Source organism: Sitodiplosis mosellana, unplaced genomic scaffold (genome assembly GCF_009176505.1).
Source record: "Sitodiplosis mosellana isolate CC-2019 unplaced genomic scaffold, AAFC_SMos_1.0 Smas_scaffold_6033, whole genome shotgun sequence".
NCBI classification, from domain to species: domain Eukaryota; kingdom Metazoa; phylum Arthropoda; class Insecta; order Diptera; family Cecidomyiidae; genus Sitodiplosis; species Sitodiplosis mosellana.
This window is the reverse complement of record NW_022601274.1, coordinates 13,330-33,087: the sequence shown is the minus strand read 5'-3', so window position 1 is coordinate 33,087 and position 19,758 is coordinate 13,330. Positions and strand designations below refer to the sequence as shown.

The 19,758-nt window shown below is 36.7% G+C and overlaps 2 protein-coding genes across 3 annotated transcripts; one reads left to right on the top strand and one right to left on the bottom strand.

Moving 5' to 3' along the window:
- Window positions 1-561: 561 nt before the first annotated feature.
- LOC129573236 (apoptosis-resistant E3 ubiquitin protein ligase 1) lies at window positions 562-8,216 on the bottom strand. Of its 2 annotated transcripts, none has more exons than XM_055453580.1 (12): window positions 7,434-8,216; window positions 4,860-5,016; window positions 4,654-4,684; window positions 4,131-4,586; window positions 3,758-4,063; window positions 3,343-3,672; window positions 3,207-3,281; window positions 2,846-3,131; window positions 2,433-2,468; window positions 1,701-2,206; window positions 1,309-1,632; window positions 562-1,221 (listed from the first exon to the last, which is right to left on the bottom strand). In XM_055453580.1, the coding sequence occupies exons 1-12, from the start codon at window positions 7,621-7,623 to the stop codon at window positions 1,051-1,053; spliced, it is 2,868 nt and encodes a 955-aa protein (XP_055309555.1). In that variant the 5' UTR covers window positions 7,624-8,216; the 3' UTR covers window positions 562-1,050. The 2 variants fall into 2 exon arrangements, with proteins under 2 accessions (XP_055309555.1, XP_055309556.1); XM_055453581.1 differs by lacking the exon at window positions 7,434-8,216 and adding an exon at window positions 5,294-6,254.
- A 218-nt stretch (window positions 8,217-8,434) lies between these two features.
- LOC129573237 (uncharacterized) lies at window positions 8,435-9,525 on the top strand. The gene is made up of 2 exons (XM_055453582.1): window positions 8,435-9,019; window positions 9,105-9,525. Exons 1-2 carry the CDS (start codon window positions 8,840-8,842, stop codon window positions 9,435-9,437), a joined length of 513 nt encoding a protein of 170 aa, XP_055309557.1. The 5' UTR covers window positions 8,435-8,839; the 3' UTR covers window positions 9,438-9,525.
- The last annotated feature ends 10,233 nt before the right edge of the window (window positions 9,526-19,758 follow it).

Sequence of the window (19,758 nt, the reverse complement as noted above, 5' to 3'; positions counted from 1 at the left end):
GAATATCCTTGCGTGATTTCTCCGTTTGATTGATTGATTGATAACACGTAATTGTTTCTGGCGAAATATTCAGCAGTTTTCTTTATCAGACGCAAAATGCCTATGGTCTAATCCATACATTTTTGAAAATCATCTATTTGTATTGCAATTTCATCAGCCATTTTTCCATTAGCATTCCAATTTCGAAGGGAAATCCATCTAAGCTTCGTTTAAATTGGACAGTAACATGCTTTCAAACGCAATTGTTTCAATGTTTATATTTTGCAAAGTAAATTCAACTTACCTCTCTCTGCCTCTCTTTCACTCTCTGTGTGGTGAAATAACAAGCTTAAGTTCGTCTGACAGATAGATGTGGTACGTTTAAATGTCAAATTTAAGCTGTCAGATACCTGATTGTGTGCTTTAAAATTGACTTTTGAATGTTGTCAATTTCGACAACTGAATTTTCAACAACAGCAGACTCATTTGAAACCAATTTTCTTTTTACTATTTTTGTGACTTACCTTCGATGATATGTCTAGAAGAATATGTCTTGAAATAAAATAAATTTTACAACAATTATTTCGTTTGCATCGTTAGTTTTTTCTTCTTTTCAAAATATACTTTATTTAAGATCCATTTCAACAAATTCAAATTGTGCTCTTTTTATTGATTTGAGACACATTTTGAAACTTCAGTGAATTGTTAACAAATAAAAATACATTCTTTTCAATACTCGTTTGCATTTCCTAGTTGCTATGGCTTAATGACTACTGTTTGATTTTATCACCGCTGTTTAATGATATTTATTAATTCGAGTGTTTGTGCTACGGAGGAGATCAAAATATAAATTTACGTGTCTCTACATTGTAGATTTTAATGTGGTGGCTTTCGCTCAATGGCGACCGCATCGAGCCGAAAACGTTATGTGTTTTTAATTGAGAATTGAGAATTGACTGCATTGCTTGAGAAAATAATGTAGAAACGGACGCGGTCCTACCCTATTGGTGGCACTACAGCACTACTTTCTTGGCAAGTAATTCTTGCGCATATTACTAGAACGGATCAAAGTTAAACCATGCCAAAACCTTCGGTGCCTTCGCTGATTGCAATGAGCAACGATTTTTCGAAATATTCGTACTTCTCGTAGTCGGGCAAGCATAATTGATTGAAGCATGTATGAGCGGTAGGTAGATTACCGAATGTGGGTGCGGCTGTGATTTGAAACTTCGGACTTAATTCCTGTATTGAAAAAAAAAGAATGTAAGACACCAGAGAATGTTGAAAGTGAGTGTAATTTAAGCCAAAAGCTACGGGGAAGTAAATTACTTGAAAACCAGCGGGTGGTAATTGACTGCACCCCGTGGTGAATTGAAGTAAACGAGCCATTTCCGTTTGATTGAAATTACTGACTGCCGTCCAAAACCAGCCAAGGACTTTGCGAAATTCGGCCGAATTGCCGTTTGCAATGTGATGCATTCGAAAATCAGTTATTGAGTATTCACCAGTACCGCAAAGCAATAGCTCTAGCTCATTCTCATCGAATATGCTTAACAAATTGTCTGGAATGATTCCGTTCAGACCCTTCAAAAAGCTGTCCACTTCATCACGCACATTGTTACAAAGACGTTGCTGTGCTAATGCATCCAAATACTAAAACGATACAAAACCGAAACCATTACAGAGTCATATGAATTGCATAAAAGTTCAATCCATTTTACCTGATTCTTTGTTTCGTTAGTAACACGCACTTTCGAACCATTTGGTATGAGTTCAATGGTTTTGACCAACTGGCCGCTTGTGTCGTAGACATCTTCAACGAAATACAATTCCAAATTGTCACTGGCATCCAAATCCGTTTCTAGAATGTACTTGACTTTGGAAAGGTAGAGATCCGGATCATCTTGCTCAAAGTATTTATAATGCACTCGCAAACCGATTAACTGAGCCAGAAAACTTCGGGTGAAACGAGCACGAATCATTTGCCGATACGATCCACCCAATGCACTTTCATAAAGGCATTTTCCGACGATCTTCCCAGCAAACTCAAAGTATTTGAGTTTGAGAGACGCTGGTCGATTGGAATTCGGGTGAACAAGCGCCTGGCGTTTATCATGGAAGCTACAGAACAGGCCACCGCGTGGGTCGAATAATGCACAACAAATCAGCTCAAACCATTCACGTCGAAGACCACCCCAATCAATGCCTTGCTCTCCTTGGAATGTTACTGAAAGGAGGAAAATAGTTTTTACATCATTTTGGCGTCTCCACTCTCTCCGTCTATTTTTGCATTGAGACTTGAAGTCTCAAATGCAAATCTATATGGTGGCAATGGAGACGTCAAAATGATGTTTCAAATGTACGGCAGACTATCGTCGTCCTTTGACCATGAATATTAATAATATAATTGTTTGTCAATTATGACACTTAACAGTAGATCAAACAAGATATACCTTCAAAATTTCCGCACCAATCCGATACCGAAAATCCTTAAAAAAAATTTTTTTTTTAATTAATCATTACCGCAAAGTTTGGGTGGGTTTGTGTACTAGGGTTCCCTAGAGGCAAGTCAGTGGGGAAAGGGGGGTAAGTCGGGTAAGTCCGGTAAGTCGCAAAATGGGCACCCAAATTCATGGGGAATTGCCCCAAATTCATGGGGAAATGCCCCAAATTCATGGGGAATCGGTGGAAGTCGGCGGGGAAGTCGATGGGGAAGTCGACGGGTAAGTCGGGACAGTCGTCTGGGCCGACCCCAATTGTCTAGACCCACCCCAAAATTTCCCCGATCCCCCACTAATTTGGTATAATTTGACCCTAGTACACAATTAAGACTTATTCAAGGTAATCGACTTAAACAAACTAATACCTTTTGTTGCCTTCATACTGGACTCAAGGATTTTTTCGCGATTTACTTTCAGCGAAAGCTTTTCATGATAAAAGTTTGAATGATATTTCCGAACCTCGTGATAGAAAAAGTCCTGTTTATCCTTGAATGTCTCTGACCCGCCAATATTTTTCAGCAAGAAATGAGTGAATGTGGCCGCAATGATGTTTCGATCTTTCGATGCAATCTCAATTTTTGGTTGGCATCCATCGTCAATGATGAACACCGGACCGTATTGATTCAGATTCGATGTTGGCATAAAAATGAACTGTTAACAAAATGAAGAGAATTTAGTTAATGTCATGAGAAATTCGGTCATAAGAAATGAATTCAAAGCGCCTACTTTAGTGGAAGGGCAAAGACGAAATGTTGCAATGCGCTTTGGAATGATTTTCAATATTCTCTCCTTAATGGTAATCTGTAAACGAGATCGATTGAGTTCAAATGCATTCATATTTGATTTTTTGTTCTCAATTTACCTGCTTCGGGCCAATATAACAGACAACTTTTCGTGGCTTGGATTTTTGCTGTGAAAATACGTTCATTAGTTTGGCTTCGTAGCAAATGTTCCGTTTGGAAATGTTCTTATGCACGAGTGTTGTGTCACTGCTACTCAACACAATGATTTCAAATTCACCGTTCGGAATTTTCCGGCCTTTGAATGTAATGCAAGCTTTGACACAAATGGGCTCCGGAAAGAGCATGGTAACGGAAATGCGCATATTTACTTTGTCATACGACAAAATAATAGCGTCGCTTAGTTTTTCATCTCTCACATCGTTCAAATCGAACACTTTCACTTGAAAATCCTGTTGGCAGGTTTGAAAGAGGAAATATACGATTGACTTAAGTAAAAAGCAAAAATCGATTGTATTCCAAAATAAAAAGTCTTACTCGAATGGCATCTATTTCCCGTTTGAATGTGCAACCGTTACCGAATTCATCGCGTGGCTCAATATAGAGTAGGGTAGCAGCGCTTGCACAACAAACGACGGTATTTGCCGGTCGAACTAGTCGGGATTTGGTTGCATCTATTGGGCCTGGCAGAAAGTTACGCACAAACGGGCTACCGGCAATATGGCTCGAACCAATCATCACAGATATTTTATACTGACCGGCAGTCCGAACGGTAAACTTGACTTTTGCCACATTGGCATTGTTCGGATTGGACTCGGATCCGAGTTCGCTGAGAACCATCACCTAGAAGGTAGTATCGAATAAATTCACATTAAATTTTCTATAATTTGTTGCGACATTTTCTACAAACCTTTCGTGTTCCTTCAGTAACTTCGACAAAGAAGCTATCCGTATCACAAATCGGGTAAGGTTTACCGTTGCGCTGAAAGAATCGCACAGTGAAAATCATAGTGTCGCCGACGACATGTGGATCAATCCAATCCCAGATGACCTTACAATTGGATGGCATCAAGTACTTGCCAGTCACATACTGCAGCAATGAATTACGCGCTTCGGGAGCCAATTGTGGTTGCGTGACAGCGGCCAACGTAACAAGACCGGCAAATGACATTGCACAGACAAGTACATCGCCAAATGCCCATGCATCTTGATGTGAGCTTGACTTTACGATGGTCGACCATAAATCCGATTTCATTATCTCCAGCTGTGATTTCGACGTTGGTAGCTTCTGCCGCACTTTCGACCACAAATCCGCATCCTTTCCAAGCACTTTACTTGCTTGGGAGTCTTCTAACCAATAGACATCCTGGCGGTAGAAGTAATAATAGTATTTACAATTCGAATTTGAAATTGAAATTGTTTGTTCTACAAACCTCCAGAGATGACACCTCTAAGGACAATAATCTGCAAACATGAAAAGCAATAAACACCCAATTTAAATTTAAATCACAAAATTGCATTCTAATTTCAATTAATTTCCATTAGGGTGGCCAAGCGAATGGAAAATTGAACGACAAGGGTTCGTTTGAAATCATAGTAATTAAATTCAACTCAATTAATTGTAATTGCATGGACATGCCTCGTATAATGATGTTCCAGTCGATTATCCTTTAGCCATTGTCGTAGAATGAGCTTCTGTTGTAGGTGAAGGGCGGCACGTTGCACTCGCTGCTCCTCGCCCGGCGGCATTTCTGGTAGTCGTTCCGGATCAGTCAGGGTCGATAACGATGAAATACCTTTGAAATGAAAAAAAAAACAAATGCAAACAATTACGTGTATATTACATGAGATTATCAAAGTTTTTTTTTCGTGTCGGTGTATTTGACGTGATGCAATAGTTTTGTATGGGAGCGGTTAAATTATGGAATCAAATATGAAATATAAAGTAATTTCGAATCAAGTGATGCATGCAATGTTTTTGTCACTTGACGGAACCGGAGCGCGTTTATTCAACTTGTTGTTCGATTTAATGCGCAACATGGTAACAAGCAAAGCAATTTCAGTTGCACGAACCTGATGAAACCGACAAGGAATTCCGAACCGTTGTCATTGCTATTGAGTTTATTTCACAGTCAGGTGACCACATTTTTGTTACGGTTTGTTTTAATGAAATTCAATTATGTTGATATTCTCTTTTTTTTATTCTCGTTACGTGTTATTTGTTTTTGTGTCTTTTTAGAATTTATTTCACACGAAGTTTACGAAAAAATGGTTCAAATGACAAATCAACCGCATCAAAAGGGATTATGTCGCATTGCTTTTTTCACAGACTGTTTTGATATATATTATGTTTGGTACTACTGAAAAGCGTATTTTCTTTAGCGATGAATATTGAAGGTAAAAGCAGCAAATATGTAAATAAAATCGTTCCGATATTGACGTTTGATATGAACGATTGGTATGCTTAAGTCACAACACACAGGCCCTTAAAAATCAATTACGATGCTATTGAACATTTATTGCTATGTGTGTCTCGCTACTGGCGAAAGACACTCAATTTTAAGTACACTGGTTCTATATCAATTTATAGCTCAACACATATATATGTATGTATGACCAAAAGGTAACGCTTTCTTCAGTATGTATCACGGATTGCCCTTTATTTTTCCGTAGACGGATGTAAAATGAAGATTTCGCTTTGATATTGTCGATATTTTTTCCGTTTTTTTTCCTTATTTAGAATTTTGACGCAATTTCGCAGAATATCGAAGGAAAATTTGAACGGGATGAGTTCGAACGGGACATATGATTTTGGACGACCGAAAAAACCAAAAACACCAAAAACAAAATGGAGAGAATAGACACAACGAAAATGGGTTAAATGAAAAAAAAAAGAAATTGGTATGTTTGCAAGCTTGTGCTGCTCTTCGATGCAAACACAACTGATTTGAATGGGGGCTACTTGGCGACTGAATATTTTTCAACACTATCCAATTTCACTCTTCCAGTCTCTTAGCACATATAGGTATATATTGCACACCGATACCGTAGCACTATATGGTACTGGAGTTTATTGTATTGTATTTGTAAGTAGCGTGAATAGAAACAATAAACACAACTACAGTCAACTTATATATATATGTGCTATGTTCAATTGGAATGTCTATATATCGACAGTATTCCTTTGGGGTTTTTAAATCATATGGCACGCCACAAATTTACAAAAAAATCCATTAAAAGTTAATCAAACCAGTTTTCAATATGAAGAATGAACGAAAAAAAAAATTATAATGGCTTATGAAGAATTCAATTTCAATCTTGATTTTGCTACCGAACGAAAAAAATTCGTTCCCAAAGTAAATGCTTCATTCAAATTACTTCTTATGCGGCATTTCCTGTAACGCAGAATCAAACGAATGTGCTTGTGTATAAATGTATCCTTTAGGTGTTTTGGTACACTTCATCCACTTCATTAAATACGTGAACATTTCTGGCGTACCGAACACAATACGCAAGCTCTTGAACAACGAAAACACGCGCTACCATCTGTATGTGTTTATAAACATAAGTGACTGACGGACACATGGCCACCGTGCAGACCATTTGCTGGTGTTTGTTGTATAGGATTTTTGGTGGTATTTTTTCTTCTTCTGCTTCTTCTTCTTCTTTCTGTTTCTGACTCGGGCGAAATTATTCCTTTGTACTCATTTACTTACTTACATGCAAAGCCATAACGACGGACGTTGCGTGTGATTCCGCCAAAAGGAATGGAAAAAGGGAAAGACGACAGTAAAACAGCGAAAGAATACTGTGCGAAAGTACAGAGTTGAGAAAAAAATTGAATTCGACGTTGCTTAAGCAATTACGATACATGAAACAGCATGAAACTCTGCCATATACAAATTCAAGAATGGATAAAAGAACAGGTGGTTTATTCCATGCTGCATGGAAACATACTCAACAAAATACTATGTCATGTACTGAACTTTAATCGACTCTCGAAAAGGAAGCAATTGAATTGGTGCCAAGTTTTAGTTGTTCAATTTGCCATTCGGAGATGTTTGGCAATTCCTTTGTTTTCGCAGTCAATAAATTACGGTTACCGTTTCTTTCGACGAAATGAATCAATTTCATTTCGATTTAATTCCAAGTTTTTCTTTGCTCTGTGCTGTACATACAAGTTGACACGAACGCCAAGCAAATTTCAACTTACCACGTTTACGAAACGCCTCCTTGTGTTGCTCGAATCGATTCTGTTCGAGCCACGCTTCCACCTCAAAACGTTCATCACCGTAGGAGAATTGGAAATTTTCCCAAACACAAATTATTAGTTTTGACAATGAAACGGATAAAATTAACGTAAGAAAAAATGCCGCAGATATTTTCAACCAACGAATAATCATTTTGCAGCCATAACCAAATTTTATCTATTATTTTTTTTCTTTCTGCAAACTTTCACCAAACTAAATATCCAGTAAATGAATCGAATGTTACTACTCAATTATTTTGTGGTGCTTGCGTACAGCCAATTGATTGCTATTTATCAACTGAATATCTTATCACTTTTGACACAGCGCGTTTTTACTTTAATTTCCATTTCATTTGAACAAACTTTTATTTTCTTTCACTATTCCAATTTCAGCTGATAATGATTCAATGCACCGATTTACAGAGAAACTGTGCTGTACATGAGGTTCTTGGCCGAGATTCGTCGGCAGTAGGACGTAGCAGCGTTCATTGCTGTCGTCATACGAATTTTCACTGAAAACCAAATAATGCCATTGCAATGCGCGAACGTATGTGCTGATGTTCGGTTTTATCGATATGACAAGACAGCAGCACAACGGCACGAACAGTGGAAGCACAGTCAAGCAGAAAGTGGAGTATAGCGAAATACGACCATTGACTATGAACGCGGATGTGTTCGTGATACGGTGGCGTGAAATAGCTGGTGCGCGTCGATGTTGCGATGTAGTAGTCTGTCTGTCGAATGCGATAAGGATACGGAGGCAAACGCGGACGAATGATTGTCGTGCAATCGTTGTCGGATTTGCATCAGTTTTTTTTTCTGCCTTCAATTCAAAGCAGCACTTTCATTCACATAACACATGTTCTCTTCTTTGCTCTTTCTCTCTTTCGCAAATATTTGCCAACCTCCTGCAAACTTGATAACCATGACAGAGAATTGTGTTTTCAACAAATTGAACTCAATTCCAGTATTTGGTTCCATTTTTTTCCATATAGATTTGTTGCCCTTTCTATGTTTCTAATTTTAAAATAGAGATAACAATGAAAACGGTACGTAGCAAATCAGTCAACGGTGACGTAAAATATTTACAGCAATATTGTGCTCCTGCGGTGAACTTTTTTTCTGCATGCATACAACTGGCCGATAACCTTCATTTGAACTGGGACTTCATATGACTGTTTTTTACAATAAGTATCAATCTCGTCAATGGATCGTTTCGCGGTCAGTGTTATTCATCTACTTACAGTGATCAAACGAAATATAGTGTAGTTAACAATAGTCTAAAAGTGGAATTTTTCAGTGCCTGACTGCCTCTCTGTTTCCAGACGAATTCAGATTTTTTATTTTATTTATTTCTTCCCCGCTATACAATGCCGACAACTGGTACGATGGGGTACGAGGGATGGAGTTTGGAAATGGAAATGCTCATCTCTGATGAATGGTATTTGTGGGAAGATTTCGTGCACTTCGTTCGCTATCGTTTGGGGCAGCTGTCATTCACTTATGATCGCCGATCGATTCGCCAACATTTGGATTTACCCAGATCTCTAGTAAGTGTGTTGTAATTGTGATGGTTTTATTCGAAAGCCTACTGAAGGAGCATTTGGTAATCGATAACTGTGTTTTATATTGCAGCGTCAAATACATCAACCCTTTCGTCATGACGTTCGTTTTCCTTCCAATCAAATACTGATCAATACGAGCTTTGAAATCGATCTATGCATACGTCGCATCCTCTCGGCAATCGATATTCCCGACTTTACGGATTATTCCAATTGCTCTAGTGACGCAATTGCCGTTTACAATAAATCAAAAGAGCTGTACTACTATCATTTGAACGAACTGTACGAGTTGACCAACTTCTCCGATAATTTGCTGGCTGAAAAAGGCGTATTTAATCGACAAAGTTTCGAGGATCGCAACAGTTTAAAGTGGAAAGAACCAACGAATAACGTTAATTCAAAATAATTTCCAGCGAAAGAAACAAAAAAAAAACTTAATCAACTGCATATTGTTCAATTTTTCTTTAAATAAATGCTTTCAATTCCAATCTAAATGTAAAATTGCGATTTTTTGTTCATTGGTACTATCATTGCTAAATACATGATCATTTTTTGTAATTTTTTTAGCTGAGTAATGGAGTGTGATTACGGCTTGGAACCATTCAAAAGACGTAGAAAATTTTCCTATGACATCTATCTATTATAATAGAACGTTTGTTGATTTGTTAAGCCGATATTGTTTTTATACCGTATCGATTCCAAAAATTGGTTTGCTATTTGAGTCCATTAACTCATTCTGTTTCGATCCAAGCTTCGTTCGTTCAATAAGTCGTTTAGTGAGATCTTGCAATTGATCGTCGTTAAAATTTCCGTTATGTGCTAGGCCTCCCATCTTGCCGGGAAAAGCCGGGAAAAACGGGAAATTCCCGTTTTTCGGTCTCAGTTCCCGTTCCCCGGTTTTCATGCAGTTTTTATAGTATTTTCCCGTTTTTTCGCGAATTTTCTTCTCTGATTTTTTTAAGCTAAAAATCATATGATTTGAATATTCATTGGACAACACAATGAATACGCTATATGTGTGACAAAAAAAATACACCAACTGAAATGTTCATTAAAATTATAATGTTCTCGACACAGCCGCTTCAACGAAAACTATCTATTAAATGACTATGATGTTTGTCTATTATTTGATCAGTAAGTTTTGTCTATTTGTTTGTAATTTGCGATTTTGTGACAATTTATCGCTTGCTGCACAATTGCTGTGATGAATCATTTGAATATATCGATTTGAAGCTGATCGAAAGTAAGTGGCACGAAATGAAATCAGTTCGTGTTTGGCCATTGACTATATCGTTGCAATAAGTTCGGTTGATTTATATTTTTTAAATTCTGGAACCAAATTGAAATGTCAAAGAAAGGCACCAAATACTCAAACGCTTCGAAACAATTGCCTGAGTTCAAACTATGGTTAACCGTGGTTGATTCTGGTTGTTATAAAGCAAACTGTAAATGGTGCAATTCGGAATTCTTCATCTCACACGGTGGCAAGAATGATGTCACAGCGCATTCAAAGCGAATCAAACATTTGGAAATTTTGACATCGAAAGTAACAAAATCGTCGGTTTCTCTTTCAAATCTAAAATTTATGTTATTTTGTAGAAAAAGAAACAAACGAAAATTTACTCATTGCGGCAAAAGAAGCGACTTCCGTATATCATATGGTTCGACATAACCATTCGTTTCGTTCAATGGAATGTAAATCGGAAATGATTCGAGTGGTTTGTGACCCAAAAGGTTTTTCATGTTCGAAAACAAAGGCAAGCGCGATTATAAGTGGTGTTTTTGAGCCCATGATCTTGCCCCAAATTAAAAGTGAGTTCGAAGAAGCATATTTTGTATCGATCTACACAGACTCTAGTAGCCATAACGAAATCAAAATGTTCCTGTTCACAATTCCATTTGACAGAAGATGATGGTGAACATATTTTTAAAATATATTCAACAACAAAATAACGTTTTTCACGTTTTTTTTTTCTTGAAATTGCCTTTTTTCCCGTTTTTTAGACAATTTTCAATTCCCGGGTTTTCCCGATTTTTAGCCACGAATTTCACGTTTTTTGAAAAAAAAAAAAAACGTGATGGGAGGCTTTTCCGGCAAGATGGGAGGCCTAGAAATAATCCAAGCGTGATATTCCCCTAGCACACAACTATCGTGTAAACAAACGTCGCATATACGGCTATCGCAACCAACTCACACATAAAACCGACTAGCATACACGGGTGTCAGAGTTGTGTGTGATGTCTACTATTTACACTTCGTCAGTGCAGCCTTGTTTTTTTTTTTCACTAAATGGGGAATTGGTTTAATTTTTTCATCAATCTGGGCTATTTTTCGGGTCAAAAGAGTGTCGCTGAACTTCTCACCAGTAAAGGAGCCAATGTTGATATCGAAAATGTTTGGAATCAGACACCTCTTCATTTAGCTGCTGAGAATGGTAATTTTGAATACTTGTTTTCATTGAATAAAAGATTGGTTTGATCTTTTCCATCGATCTGAATTATTTTTCAGGTCACAAGAGCGTCGCTAAAGTTCTCATTCGTAAAGCAAACGATCTTAATATTAAAAATAATTTGCACCAGACACCTCTTGGCAGCTATGAATGGTAAGGTTGACTAAATAAGATATCCCGTCGATCTCTTTCATTGAACCAGTTCGCCTCGCTTTCTGCATTGCAAGCCGTTTGCTTATTGCTTTTTTGTCAAAGCCAGTGCGCAACACATTCATGGCGCGCGTTTCATACAGAGAGAATATGTGATAATTATTATGTGTTGACACATATGTGAAAAGGGAATTTCAAATGTCAAGCAATACAAACATCTTTAATATTGTTACACACGCACACAGTTAAAACAATGAAATGAGAACAAGTGCGCAATACACTCATTGTGCGTATTTGAAAAACACACGTAGTTGGGAAGGAGAAACGAAAGGCATAAATGGAGAGCAGTATCGTGATCGTTTGTGTGTGCACCATTCAATACACGCAAACAGTTAGATGAAAGGAATAAATGGACAATAAGAACAAGAATTTGCCTCTGAAACGCTTTAACATGAATGCATAAGAGAAAATGAGACATAAAGAAAACAATATTTTCTTACGATACAAAACAAACACTTCACACAGCCAAAATTCGCTTGCTTGTCATTCTGTTGATTTGCCGCATAAACGCGGTTTTGCTTACTTATTCAAGTAGACGAATCTCAACAGCAGCATCGTCACTGCGGTGTTTGTGTTTATATTTTTTCAATGCGCCAAAGAAACAGAACGACGTTTGTTAGCGCCAACCAATACACAAAAGCGCATGTATCGAAGTAATTCTCACAGTAATGATGACCAGTTCATTCGATCGCAGTGCTGCCAGCCAATTGTCAACCCGGCAACTATTAAACACAGTGTATGGACATAAAAATTATGAAAGCCTCACCGAACGAATCTAGGCTTTCATCAAAGTCTATCGCGTCCACCCGGGTCCTTTATCCATACCTGGGACGGAAAAATTTTCGAGAAAAAACAGGCAAATAAAGTTGCGAGCAATGTGTCACTTTTGCTACTCAGCATTGAGCGGAAAAGACGTTTTTGCATTTTTCTCGCTACTGAAAATAGACAACGATTAGGTGTCTTCGGCATTGTTGTAGAAAATAAAAAGAACTACAAATAAGTATAAACACAACAATAATATATTAATGATTCAGTGAATCAGATTCACAAAATTCGAAAGGGGCTAATGAAAACTGAATACCAGTCAACAGCAAAAGCAACCATAGATATCCTACGAGTACTAACACAAGGCTGCGTTTCAAAAGAGCACGTACCAATCTTGGATTCAAAAACATTTACCGTAATTGCACTGAGCTCTATTACAAACATGCCAACCAATTGCCAACTGAATATTCACTTTACACATTTGAAAAGCGACTCAAGGAAATGATTCTTATGTGATCGTTTGTGCAGTCATTTCTCTCCTAATTCATAATGACTAACATCTACTAAGTTTCTTTCTTTTTCTCTTCAAATTGATATAAACTCTTAATATAATGGGAGAAAAACAATTGCAATCGACAAAAAATAACAAATATTAGGTCCCAAAAATTTATATGTATGGATTGGTAACTTATTTAGAAACCCAACATTCTTGGACAAAAAATGGAATGATGAAATGGAAAAAAAAGCCCTATATTGTTCCCCGAGTAATGTGGTCATAATTTGTAAAGTAATTTAAAAAGTAGATCTCAACCAGATGTAAGCATGAAGGAACCGAATAAATAATAATAATAATTCGTCAGAAGTTGTAACTACCTATGGTTATGGGGTAGTGCGCGAACCAAACATATTAAGACGTTGTGATGCAAAGTATATGTCATCTAAGCCACCAAATCAGGCAGTGTTCTTCGTGGCCGGTGGAGATACGCTGGATGGGGAAATTGTTGAACGAGCTGGCGATCCTAGCGGTCTCAGAAACATATGGCAAAATCATGAGCATAAACCAGGGTGTAAATGGAACGTCAACAGGTGGTCGCGGAATCTTTCTTCCCATTTCCCTCTTCCTTGATTTTATCAATGATCCAAAGGTAGATTATTATTATTATATAAATGCGAATATATCAGAAAAGTGCATTTCATTTTATTTTCCATTGATCGTTGCGCAGTTATACAATTATCGTTAATGCGCACAGACGTCCTCGTTTCAGTAGGACAGTCCTCGTTTTTGAGAACGATCCTCACGTCCTCCGCGATTTTCAAAATCAGTCAAAATGTCCTCGTTTTTAACGAATGAAAAAAATATTAAAATTTCACCTTAAAAACGGTAAAATACGAAAATCATTCTTCAAAATGAACAGCTAAATTCGGATAACACACTTTTTTGCTTAATCAGCTACTTTCTTGACCTTGATATTTGCGACTTAGTTCTCATTTTTGGCTATTAAAGTATTATTTATTTGACAACAAGTGTAAACATTTTCTCATGTTCTTTGTTCCATTTGCAATAGCATAGGCAGTGAAAACAGTATTTATTGCCGGTTGCATTTTCTTTATTCTGCTATACACACTAAGAAACAAAAATAAACTATCATTCGATAATCAAGACAATCGAAACGTTGTCGTTTAAAAATTTTAATCTCTGTTTCGATCGCTTTGAAAAACTGGCGACAGTTCTTTCTAGAAAGTGAGTAGTAAGCGATAATGAATATGAATCACTAAGGATTATAAAGTCGCTATTGATTGGATTTGCTTGGTAACGCAATTCTCGCAAAACTCACTTTTGAAAATTGCTACTGAAAACAGCTGGTCGAAATGCATCACGATGAAATGAAACGATTGTTTATCCAAATAAACAATTTTGATTGGTAAGTTTAACGAAAACGACATGATTTGTTGTTGTCTACAGTTTGTTTTTGTGCATTTACGTTCCGAGAAAAAATCAGTAATAATTTTAACTATCGATGGGCGCAAAATGACGAATGGTTTCAATAAATGTGTTCACATTTTGCAAATCGGTATTGATTCGACGTTGAACTTGTTAACTCGAACGACATGCCAGACGGAAAACATCATTCAACCCAAAATGGTTGGAAACGTATTCGTGGGTTGAATCCGTGTCAAACGACAATTTTAAAGCACATTGCAAACTCTGCAGAAAACAAATTTCAGTGGCTTCAAAAGGTGTGACCTCTCTCAAAGAGCATGCTGAAAGTGCGAAACATAAAGAGGCAGAAAGAGCAGTAGCCAGCTCTCATTCCGTGCAACGATTCTATTCACGTTAATTTTCGATTGATTTTTCTGTAATATTTCGTATTTGAAATGTTGTTTTCATTATCTCTTCAGCGGCAAATGAAGTTTACATCAAAGTCGCAGCACAAGAAGCTGTCTCGGTATATCATATGGTTCAAGAAAATCATAGCTTCCGTTCGGCAATTTGCAATTCAAAACTGATTCAAACGATCTACGGTGATAACCCAAAGTTTACCTGCTCCCAAACTAAAGCACATGCCATAATGAAAAGTAAAATGAAATTACAATTTAATCAAAGTCAATCATCACAACTGATGCCTCAAACCATACCAACATAAAGATGTTTCCAGTGGTCGCACGGTATTTTTCGATTGAAAGTGGTGTGTCGAACAAAGTAATTGAAACCTTCGATTTGCGTGATGAAAAAGCCGTAACTATGGAAAGTCAAATTGAACGCGCTTGCGAAAAATTCAATATTTCGGACAAAGTAACTGGTTTTGGTGGGGATAATGCAAAGGTGAATTTTGGTGGAATAACCAGAGGTGGAAACAACAACGTCTTCGCTTTGATGCGCGATAAATTTAAAAATTGTTCTCACGGTTCTGGCTGCAACGCCCATATAACACATAACACGGTGGATTACGCAGTCAGTAATATTGAACTATTCGATGTGGAGGCAATTGTCGTTAAAATATACAAGCATTTTGCACAACGCACCGTTCGTGTCACTCGATTGAAAGATATTTGTGACGATGCGGGCATCAAATACGAGAAGCTGTTAGGATATGGATCCACACGTTTTCTTGCATTCAAAGGATGCATTGACAGAATAATTTCACAATTTGAAGCGTTGAAAATGTATTTCACAGATCCAGATGAAAAAACATCGCCACCAAAATTACGACAATTTTTCGAATGTACATTTGCCAAGCTGTTGCTCATATTCATCAGAGATCAGTGTCACATCTTCGAGGATTCCATCAAACGGCTTGAAGGCGATGTTGTGACAGCATTTGATGCTCTTGAAATAATGACTCAATTGAAATTAGTTGTTGAAGGTCGATTGAAAGATAAATTTCGTTCATCTGCATTTCGTGATGAGATGGAAATGATAAGGGAATTTCTTCCGTGCGAAATCTCGATTTTGAAGAAAAAGCGCAAAAACGTCCAAATGGAGATTGATGAAGAGGACTTAAATGACATTTTTGAAGAATTTTACAGCGATTGCATCGAATATTTATCGTTATGGATTGAACCATTGCTCCCAATAAAAATGTGGTCGTGGGCTTCTTTACGAAAGGTACCCGAATGGGAAGACGTTCAGCCGTGCGTGGATGAATTGATGAAAAAGAAGTTGTTCGGTGAATCTAATGATCTTAAGGTGCACGCCGAGTTCTGCAACGTCAAATTGATGATTGAAAAATTATTGCCGAATTGGGAAAACACGAAAACCACTACCGAAAACCGATGGATTGAAGTTCTACAATTGCTTCGTAGCAAAAATGTTTCTTTCAACAAGTTTTTCAAAGTGGTTGAATACGCCATGGTCATGCCCGGTAATTTGAAAATATTATTTGTTAAAATGTCTGTTTTATTTATTATTCGTGAATTTTGTAGGAACGAGTGCAGTGTATGAACGATTATTTTCATTGATAAAGAATTACTGGACTGACAAGAAAAGTCAGCTGACCATGGATACTTTGAACTGCTGGCTAGCAATCAAACACAATTGCGGAATGACTTGCTCGGAGTTCTACAAATACATATTGACACAACCAGAATTGCTACAAAAAGTCAAATCAAGCGAAAAATATTAAAATGAATAACATTTGAGTTTGAACTGTATTTTTCTTTTTTTGTCATTAAATATCATTCTAAATTAAAAGTTCAAAATCTCCCTCTTTTTTTCCTCCAAAAAAAAATGTCCTCGTTTTTTGCGAAGAATATCTGTGCACATTAATTATCGTGGTTAGATAGGGTTGTTGCTATTCACATGTAACATGTAGCACTATTCACATGTAATTTATCCACTGATTTGTGCAAAGAAATCGATCGCAAATGATTTCGAATATATGATTTCGAGGATAAAAATCACAAGGCAAATACAATAGAAGTCAACAGCGAGTACAACTAGTAGCACAATACTTGTGTTGAGCAGTTTGCCGGAAAGTTATGATACATTGGTGCAGGGACTTGGTGCACGTGTTTAAGCTGAGGTCACATTCGAAGTGGCGAAGCAACATATTATTGCTGAATATGATCGACGTGTAAAAACAACAATTATTCGTTGTATGGCACGTGTCAGCTATTGGTGTATGAATGGTATAAAGGAGGCAGCACCGCATAGGGAAGACCAAACGAATTCAAATTATTTCTTCTCAAAGAGTACGAAAAAGTTCTCCAATATCATTGTGCAACAGGTTAAAACTCTGTTTCGTTGGCAAATTAAAATGAATCTACTACACGGTTTGTTTTCGGTGCTATTTATCGTTGACTTTTCGGTACGTTTTTTCTATTCCTTTATCATTTTCACTTTTATCCAATAAAATACGATATTTCTGCACACAGAAAAGAATCCTCGGAAATTTTAGGTGTTCGCCGTAAAATTTGACATTTATATATAAATTTCTATGTACATTTTACCGGCAACACTTGAATTTTCCGGGCGATGACATAATTTCAAATATTCCAACAGAAATTAGCGCCATCTGTCATTTCAAGCGGTAAAATATATATAGTATTTGATAAAATGTTCGAAAATATGTCATCGCCCGGAAAATTGAAGTGTTGCCGGTAAAATGTATATAGAAATTTATATATAAATGTCAAATTTTACGGCGAACACCCAAAATTTCCGGGGATTCTTTTCTGTGTGTGTAGAAATGAAAATTAACACGAAATTTCTTTTTCTAGGAACTTCAAGGAAAACGTAAGACATTTTTGGTTTTCGAACTAGCTTTTTATGATTCCAAACGATTTTTTCAGACTTTTATAACATTCAATTCGGAATTTCAACTTTTTTCTCTAATGAACAGATGGCTTTTTCTCGCAAGCTCTTCTTAAGGGCAAAGTGATTGAAAACATGTCACAAGCAAAGTTTGTAGCTGGAATCCAAGCCCCCGCAAGTAAGTCTGCTTTAGAATCATTTTCATTTTTTTGTGTGTGAATTTTTGTCCGAGAAATTCAAATATTCTATCAATTTTGCTAGGGGCTGACCACGCTTCAGAAAATTGAAAATAATATTAGATTTTATAATTTTTTTCAAACAATATATTTCAGAAGTCCCTAACATCTTTGTGTGAGTGAATTGTGTGTAGCGATTAACGTATTACACACAATGTACGTGTGTTTGTAATACACTAGCGTAAACGCGGTAGCCTCTGTGTTACCGTAAGCAACATTAGGCAATATCGGCCAAACATCACACGCATACACACACACATATACAAAATAATCGAATAAAAAACGAGGTTTTATTTGGATTGTTGGGTTATCGGCCTTTTATTCTCTTTTTCACTGTTTTTCCGACGTTTCGGACGCGTAATTGCGTTCCATCCTCAGGGACTGTGAATACAATACAATTCAATGTGCATGAATTAAAACATTTATATATTAAAACATTGATAAAAATGTGACTTCTTTGAATAAAACTTACATTCGAATGCCTTTTGGGCTGAATTATTGATGTTGAGTAAACATCTAAGGTCGTTTATAACACGATAATCACAATGGGATCACAGTTGAATTCTTAAATTAATTTCAAAGACGAAACAAAAGAAAATCAAATTCAAAACACATCACAGTTCTTCCCACACATATGCGGTTTTAGAGACTTCGACACGTCCTATTTAGCAAATTTCATTAGATATGATTAGATTTATAATAGTTTTGACATATATTTCAGTTTTTTTGATAGTTCATTTAACATTGTATCAGAGCACACTGTTGTTCATACTGTCAAATTGACACTTCAATTTGGTGGTAAATTGTGACTAATTTTTTCTGATTATTTTTGGAAATTTACAACTGTGAAATAGCCTGGCCGTGGTTTGTTAGGAGACTTTCCGTAATGACAATGTTATCGCTCACCGGGCTGAAAAAGTTTCCTTTTGATGTTAAAAAAACAATTAAAAAATTTGAAACCGATCGGACAATATTTGATGGACCCATAAAATCTATGTAGTTGGAAAAAGTCAATTTTATTGAAATTTCGTCATTTTTTCGTTTTTTTTCTTACATAAATGACTACAATACGCTAATATTGATATATAATGGTGAATTTATTGTTTTAATTCAAATTAGCAACGATTTACGACGCTTGAGTATGTGCAGGGTTGATCATTTTCAACCAAAGCGTTCATTCATGAGTCGAAGTGTCAAAGTCAAATTTAAACGTCAAACTTGTGAACATTGTGCAATGTATTTCATCATTTTCATCATCAAGTGCAACAAATAAGCTGTTCAATATTCCAAATAATTTATGATAAAAATGGCAAAATCATTGGAATCAAGTGTTTCATCGGTGAAAACGCGTAAGGCTGATGAAAAACAACGACAAATTGCTTTGATTGGGCACGTTTCACATCAAATTGTTGGAGCTACGTTGCCGTCGAACAGACAAGTTTTGGAAGTGTTTTTCTATAACATGCGTTTTGTGAAATTAAGTACCAAAGAGAGCGCAAATCTAACCATTGATGCTGTTTTGATATTTTGGCAGCAAGCACGCATACCAACTCGCCGAAAAGATAAATGTACCGACAAAATTGTTAAAATTTACGATGACTGGAAAGCCTTTAACAAAGTAAAGGTGGAACAAATGTCATTCGGAATGAAAGAAAAATTTAGTTCTTTCATGGACGATTTAGATGATCTTTTTGACATTGCGGCTGCCGATGCTCTGGAGACGATGAGAAATGAAGAAGACAAAGAATTTTTGGAAAAACAGCGGCAAAAAGGACGACCAGGTTCAATGTTGGGTGTCGATATGAAATTTAA

Bases quoted from the DNA above. Each gene is read 5' to 3' on its own strand.
- LOC129573237 (XM_055453582.1), top strand. From the start codon at position 8,840: ATGCCGACAACTGGTACGATGGGGTACGAGGGATGGAGTTTGGAAATG. The intron at 9,020-9,104 runs GTAAGTGTGTTG...TTTATATTGCAG, and splicing joins TGGATTTACCCAGATCTCTA to CGTCAAATACATCAACCCTT.
- LOC129573236 (XM_055453580.1), bottom strand. From the start codon at position 7,623: ATGATTATTCGTTGGTTGAAAATATCTGCGGCATTTTTTCTTACGTTA. The intron at 3,132-3,206 runs GTAGGCGCTTTG...TTTTGTTAACAG, and splicing joins GTCTTTGCCCTTCCACTAAA to TTCATTTTTATGCCAACATC. The intron at 2,469-2,845 runs GTATTAGTTTGT...ATTTTTTTTAAG, and splicing joins CAGTATGAAGGCAACAAAAG to GATTTTCGGTATCGGATTGG.